The sequence below is a fragment of the Arachis duranensis genome, chromosome 4 (assembly GCF_000817695.3).
Source record: "Arachis duranensis cultivar V14167 chromosome 4, aradu.V14167.gnm2.J7QH, whole genome shotgun sequence".
In the NCBI taxonomy this organism is placed as follows: Eukaryota; Viridiplantae; Streptophyta; class Magnoliopsida; order Fabales; family Fabaceae; genus Arachis; species Arachis duranensis.
Genome location: NC_029775.3, coordinates 104126927 through 104134331, shown reverse-complemented (window position 1 = coordinate 104134331; position 7405 = coordinate 104126927). Strand labels below are relative to the sequence as shown.

General features: G+C 31.6%; 1 protein-coding gene across 2 annotated transcripts; it reads left to right on the top strand.

Annotated features, from left to right (window-relative positions):
- Positions 1–1283: 1283 nt before the first annotated feature.
- LOC107485426 (AT-hook motif nuclear-localized protein 7) lies at positions 1284–5082 on the top strand. Of its 2 annotated transcripts, XM_016105961.3 has the most exons (7): positions 1294–1422; positions 1502–1599; positions 2478–2897; positions 3194–3249; positions 3401–3532; positions 3759–3920; positions 4416–5082. In XM_016105961.3, the coding sequence occupies exons 3-7, from the start codon at positions 2528–2530 to the stop codon at positions 4722–4724; spliced, it is 1029 nt and encodes a 342-aa protein (XP_015961447.1). In that variant the 5' UTR covers positions 1294–1422; positions 1502–1599; positions 2478–2527; the 3' UTR covers positions 4725–5082. The 2 variants fall into 2 exon arrangements, with proteins under 2 accessions (XP_015961448.1, XP_015961447.1); XM_016105962.3 differs by lacking the exon at positions 1502–1599 and having other exon boundaries at positions 1284–1446.
- Positions 5083–7405: the final 2323 nt, after the last annotated feature.

Here is a 7405-nt window from a genome sequence, read left to right as displayed (position 1 = left end):
AAGAAGTGAATCCTCTATAAAAAAAAAAAGGTTTATTTTTGTCATAATCGGATAAACCACGTGTTTTAAAATTTTAAATAATAAATATAATATATGAGTAATACTAATTATATCTCTAACATATTTGCACTTTCATATAAAAAAAATTGGATTTGAAGTGTGAACTTTCGCATATATTTTTTTTCATTTTGTTTTATCTTATACTGAAAATTCTTTTATTTAAAATAACAAGAATAAAATTCTAAATCTTGCAATTATAAAAAAAAAACTTATACTACATGAATTTATTCCGAAGTTCTAGAGTTTAATTATATCTTTAATAATTTTTTTTATGTTCTCAAAACGTATGAATATGGTATTAAATATAATCAATCTTCAAGATAACGTTATTATAATTTATAATTGCACCATAATTATTCTCGCCTAAATAAAATGTTTTGAAAATTAAATAGGTAACACAACTAATTAAAATATTATGGTAAATAATTATATAAAGAGAAATATTAGAGGGATAATAAAATTTATTATGTTTATATTGATTAAAAATATATTGTTAAATTATTAGGCGAATCAGTTTAGATTGACTTTTAAAAAAATATTTATTTATTTTTTATTTTTTTAAATTTTATTTTAACCAATAAAAATTATTTTATATTTGAATAGGTTTTTTAAAAAGAGTTTTTAAGTATTAAAAATATCTTTTATTTTTATTTTTAAATAGTTTTGAGAACAATAATTAACTATTAAAATAATTAGCCTTTATATAAATGAATAATTAACTTTTTTGTATAATAAAATAATCAAAATGTTTACAAATTGAAAATTAACTATCAATTAATTATTATTGTAATATTAATTATATTATTTATAAAATTTAATTATAAGTTAAATATAAAATTATTTGAATTTTTTAATATCCGTATCGGAGAATAAAATGACAAAAAGCAGGTCAGCGGCCACAGAAAGGTTGGCCACCCAACACTGACTTTGTATCCTTAAATATCAAAATTGGTTTCGTGAAAAAAGAAAAAGCATCACTTTGATTTTCCATCTAACTTGATTTTTCACATACAAATTTACTATATTAACCATTGAAAACAGATTTTATTTCAAAAGAATAGAAAATAAAAAATTAATTGCCCTTCACGGACCTGAAATTGCTCTTAACTAAATTGCATTTATGGGGTTTAGCAATTTATTCAAAATTCAAAATAAAATCTTAAATATTCACTACCTACTTTATCGCCCTTATTTGCTTTTATTTCTTTTTTCACTTTAATATTTATTTTTATCTCTTTTTCAAGTTTGCTGTTCTAGTATTTGTTTATTTTCAGCTCTACCATTTTTCTCATTAAAAATTTTTCAATTCAAGAAATCAGGAAACTTAGGGAAGGAAGGAAAAAAAAAAAAAACAGCCAACAGGTTTTCCGAACTCCTGAGAATTTTGTAAGTTATTTTTTAATATCTGGAGTTATTCACTATTTTTTTTAGCTTGTTTCAGTAGTGAAAGTTCTTGAAGGTGCTGGAAAAAGAAATCTTAATACAAAGGTTACATCTTTAGAAGAACCTCTACTGAAGCCTCTGGAATCAAAGTAACAGGTCTATGATCTTTGCATTCTGAATAATATTCGGTGATTGAAGTTTTTTCATAATATAGTAAACTTATAAAGAGATTTGTTTTTTTAAATTATTTCCTTGTTTTTTAAATGATTTTATTTACTAATTTTTTTTCTTAGTTCCAGCTTTTTTGTGTTTCAAAAGTTCAGGCAAATGCTGGATAGGAAGCAGATTTATGCAAAAGGGTGTAGTTTGTTTTTTCTATTTTTGGAAAAGCCTTGGGTTGTTTTAGTCTTTTACATTCATTTTTTTTGTGCTGGGGGATAAAGAAATATTTGTTCTGTATCAATGTGTGGTTTTATAAAAATTTTTGTATGAATGATTAGTCGAAAATTTGTTATTTTTGAAAATTATATTTTTTTCAAAAAATTTTCCTCCATTTTATAGCTGATACGTTTTTTTTTCCCTGTCCTTTGTTAACAGGTCAGTTTCTGATTTCAGTGTTTGAAAACTTCAGAGATAATAAAAGCAGAAAAAAAAAATTAAACCTAGAAATAAAATAACTTTAAAAAGAAAAATTGGTTGGTGATTTTCTACTCTACTTGCTGCACTTTTTTTCTAAGATGTTTTAAAACAAAAATAATTCAATGCACTGATAAGTTAGAACTGGATCTCTTGTTGATTCAGCTCATCTTCTTGTTAGCCAAAAGTTTGTTTTTTTTTTTTTTGTTCTTATTTCTCCTCATCTTTGAGAATCATTTGATGGATTTGCGCTTTGGTCTTGTTGCATGCTTAATGAGGTTCAATAATCAATACATTAATGCGTTTGCTACAAAACATACAACTTTATTTTGTAATGACATGAGTTCTGATGAGCCTTTTGATTTCTAAGTGTTTCTTTGTCCGTTGCTTGCTTGCAGATGTTGGTTTGATTGTATAGACTTAGGAGGGAATATATTGATTGATAGGGATGGAGGCAAGAGAAGCTATTAGCTCTGGGGTTACGGTGATAGGGGCGGAAGCTCCCTCTGCATACCATGTGGCACCAAGGAGTGAAGCTCCGAGCCAAGTTCCTGGCCCGGATGCAGCTGCTAATGCTGCTCTTGGTGTTTCGCCCGTGAGTGTGGGATTGGATGGAACAACAGTTAAGAAAAAACGTGGTAGGCCAAGGAAGTATGGACCGGATGGATCGGTTAATATGGCATTGTCACCATTGCCAATTTCTTCTTCGGCTCCGTCTTCTAACGAATTTTCGAGCTTCCATTCAAGTGGCAAGCGAGGGAAATCGCGGGGTATGGAGTACAAGCACTCAAAGAAATTCGGAGGAGGGGATATTCTAGGTGGGAATGAAATTTGATGCCTTCAATGCTATTGTTTTTTAACATTTTACATGTTGGGTGGGTTTTGGTTTATTTATAGTTATAGGTTATAAATACCTGAAAGAAGAAGTCTTTTTCATTTTAGAATTTTCTTTTGAAGTATGCAAAATTAGTTAATGCTCAACTTTGCCTTTTATGATGTTTCCATGCATAGAAAGTTGATTTCTGTGTTAGCAAGTGAAAAATAAGCATTTTATGTTCATTATATATTTATCTATTGTGTTTTGCTGATATCTATTGATGTTTATTTTCTGTAGGAGATTCCATGGGTACAAGCTTTATGCCCCATATCATTACTGTCAATGCTGGCGAGGTATACTCGATGGAAAGGGAAAAATATTGACTATGTTTCACTTTGATCTACACCCATTTTTCATTTTGCTTGGTTATCGACGTTTCGTTTCATGTAGTTGGACTTATGCTGCATTTGACAAGAAAATGCATAATTATTTTCATTGTTTCAGGACATCACAATGAAGGTTATATCGTTTTCTCAACAAGGACCACGAGCTATATGCATACTATCTGCTACTGGTGTAATTTCAAATGTTACGCTTCGCCAGCCTGATTCTTCAGGAGGAACTTTGACCTATGAGGTGCTAATCTGAATCAGCTTATTATTATGTTTATGAATATATGTATATTATTCTCCATTCTTTTTGTGTTTTGAGTCCATGTTGAATCCTTGATTTGAAGATTTTGCTTGTTTTTGATGTCTGATTAAGGTTTTCAAACATTGTGGATTTTCATTTTATTATTGAAGTAGCTTTCTTTGGTGGTGCTAAAAATCTTATGTTTCGTATTTTGGATTGTTTTGTCCAGGGTCGTTTCGAGATACTTTCCTTGACTGGATCATTTATGCCTACTGACAACGAAGGAACGAGAAGCCGGTCAGGTGGGATGAGTGTCACCTTGTCCAGCCCTGATGGCCGTGTCTTAGGTGGTGGCGTTGCTGGTCTTCTTGTAGCTGCCAGTCCTGTGCAGGTAAGCATCCCCTACCATATTCCATGTCGACTATGATATTGGATGCTGCCAATAATTTACCCAAGTGTGCCCCCGTATTATATGATTGAGAAGTACAAGGAAAACATCTTTGATTTGTTATTTATTGTTCCCGAAATTAGCCCTTTTGGTTTTAGAAAACATCTTTGATTTGTTATTTATTGTTCCCAAAATTAAAAGATTATACCAAAGGATCCTTAAAACTGAAGGAGGTTTGAAACTAAGGTTGCATGTTTTGCATCTTTTTTTAAAAAAAGGGTGATATGGAAAGAGAGAAGAAAAGGGAATAAGGAAAATGTTTAATAGTGTGGCATGTGATGTAATTTACATAACATGCAATTGCTATTTGATCTATGCAAGTGAGATTTTAAGTTTGGAAGATCTATCATTTATCTTCTGAAATCAAATAGATTCTTACTTTGGAGTTTGGACAAGTTATATGTTTACTTAGTTGACTCATGTTGCCGATTATATCAGGTGGTTGTTGGAAGTTTTCTGCCAAGCAACCAGCAAGATCCGAAACCAAAGAAGCAGAAGCATGATTACGCACCACCACCAGCAGTTAACCCCCCCGCCGTTGCAGTGTCCTCTGCGCCACCACCCTCAACTAATGGCGATAAAGAGGATGTCATGGGTGGGCACGTGATGCAACACAATCCCGGAGCCTTCAACTCTAGCCTCACTCCTCCCTCGGCCTTCCGAAGGGACAGCTGGGTTAACATGCATTCCATGCCGGACTCGATTAAATCCACCACGGATATTAACATATCTTTGCCTGATGATTGATTCGCGGCCACGTGGCATGTCGTCGTTTATTCTTGCTGACAACATTCATGGCTGAGCTATTTCACTTGATGTTTCTCTAAGGTTGCTCTCTGTTAATTATGTTAGCATTGTTTCAAACTTTTGTTGTCTTTTATGACCAATAGGGGGATGATGATGATATAGTTGGCAGTGTTGTAAGTTGCAGTTTAGGGTTTTACATTTTCCTTTGGTAGAGTTTAATCTCTGATTTATTTTTTCGGCTGATTAGGTGAATGCTGCATTGTGCAGTGTTTTTTATGATTAGGCTAATTAATTCGGATGTAATGATAGTTTGAATGCTTATTAATGACTTAAATTTGTTGAAGCTTTTGTGCCCTAACCTATTTGCATTTGGGTCCTGATATGCTTTGTGATTATAGGTTTAAGAGTGTGCTTAAAAAATAAATACATTGCAATTAGGTCCAATTTTATGGGAGAAACTTGTATACTCTTGAATATGCACAATCATTCCTCTCATGGAACCAGATTTTTTTTATTTCCAACAACATTCCTCTCAAATATGGATTCCCCTTCCATCTTATGCCATCAAGGTGAACTTCACTGTACAATTAAACACCATACCTCGCATTTCTTTTTACCACAATTACCTAATTACCTTAGTCCCTTTGGGATAATCCATTCTTTTTTTTTTTTGTCACGGTATCCCTCAATCAGGTCAATGACTAATCTGTTGCAGTATTGAGCTCTATTTAAAGGTTTGCCGTTGAGCAATGGGTTGTTGCATACATAAGGCGGGGTTCGAACCTCCGATATTTACTTAAACGGACTAGTAAGCTAACCACTAGATCAACCCAACTTAGTTATTCTTTATATTTTTTTATTTGGTAGAACTAGAGCTGTTAAGTGAGTGGGCAGATTTGAGACAACTCAGTAATTGAAATATTGGGTTCACTATTTCTTTGCCTAGTCAATGAAATGCTAGTTTGATTGGAGTAATTGAAATATTGGGTTCACTATTTCTTTGCCTAGTCAATGAAATGCTAGTTTGATTGGACTCATTTTAGTTGATGAGTCAACTGGGTTGACTCGTTTGATTAAAAAAATAGTCTTTTTTTTGCTAATATCTAAATAAGTCAAAATTTTATTATACATTTATATATTTTCATACCAAAATAAAGTCTAAAAATATAGTTTTAAAAAATTATTAGTACAATAACAAGATAGTTTATATATATATATGACAAACGAGTCAACTCATGTCCTTTGGACTCGATTCCTCTTACAAACGAATCATATTTTACTTGCTTGATGAGTCTAAATTGACTCGCAAATCACAATTCATTTTGACTAACCCGAGGTAGAACCATAGATGTTCTCTCAAGCAAAATTATTCAAGTATTTGAGATCTCAACATAATTTTCTCAATATCCAGTAATAGTTGGTTAGACTATACATTTTTATTGCTTCTAGATTTGACATTTAAGAGTGCACAAATGTGGGAGAAAATAAGTCGTTCTCTTTCTGTTTTTCTATGTTTTTTGTTTGAGCCGCCTAACTACATAAGTAAGATCATCTATAAAAAAAGAGTTTCTTATAAGTTATATCAGTCTATAACCAACATAAGTTGGTCTAGTAATAATTTATTAGTTTTTTTTTTTTTTTTGGTCAAGATTAGTTTGTTTAAACAAGTGGCTAAAACTTGTCCTAATGGCAAATACATTTGCATCCTAAAAGTACTATATGGGTTCGAACCTCTCTTAGAGAGTATGTAATGTGTGTGTGAGCAGGGTGTGTGTTTATTGGCCAAAAAAAAAAAAAGAAAAAAACAAGTGTTAGGATCCTACTTTATGCATCCAGCTTTGATGATGAAAGAAAAAAAGTTATCTATACCTACCTACCATCTCACATATTTCCTTTCTTAGATTTGACTCCTACCAACTTATAGGAAAATGCTAATTTGACAACTACAAATTAAGCAACAATTAATAACTAGGAGAGGAAAAATCATGATTGTTCTTACCATTGTCCCTTAAAATTCAATGAGGTCCTCTTTTATGACTTTGAAATAAGCTTTTGCAAGATAACGTTGAAATTCACGTCTTTTACTTACTTTTACAACTCACCCATTTCCCTTCTCGAATGTGAGAACGTGTATAAAGCTCAAACTTGACAATATTATTGTAAGAGATGTTGCATACTGTAGCCTTGCATTTAAGAGCCACATCAGACAGTTCAATTTGACTAGAAAATTGAACTAAAGAACAAGGAGCTTTGAATGCTACAAGTACTGTTTATGCTACCTAAGTACCTAGTATCTAAGTAATAATTAATCTTGTCCTGGTTGTTGCCTGCAAATATTTGGGAGTGGTGGACAAAGGTTGACTGAGAAGGGTCGAATGCCCTTTTTCTATTCTTCACTTCATTTATCACTTTACTTAACAGGATCATATAAATTTAATCATTACTCATGTTCGCTAGTCTTTTGAGGTTCAAGGGTCCGTTTGGTTTGTAATTTTTTTTTTCAAAATTTTGTTAAAAAACTAAAAATAAAAACAGACTTTTTTTTATAAAATCCTTAAAACAAGAAATTCTAAAAATGAAAACAAAAAATAAAAATTCAAACCACAAGAAGCACTTCAATTAAGAAAAAAAAGTTAACATAAACAATAAACTTCTTGAAAATGTTAGTTTAGAAAGCTTCA

What these genes read in the sequence shown, in the direction of transcription:
- LOC107485426 (XM_016105962.3), top strand. Translation starts at nt 2,528, where the DNA reads ATGGAGGCAAGAGAAGCTATTAGCTCTGGGGTTACGGTGATAGGGGCG. An exon ending in CGGAGGAGGGGATATTCTAG is followed by an intron (nt 2,898 to 3,193) that starts GTGGGAATGAAA and finishes TATTTTCTGTAG; the next exon opens with GAGATTCCATGGGTACAAGC. An exon ending in TTACTGTCAATGCTGGCGAG is followed by an intron (nt 3,250 to 3,400) that starts GTATACTCGATG and finishes TCATTGTTTCAG; the next exon opens with GACATCACAATGAAGGTTAT.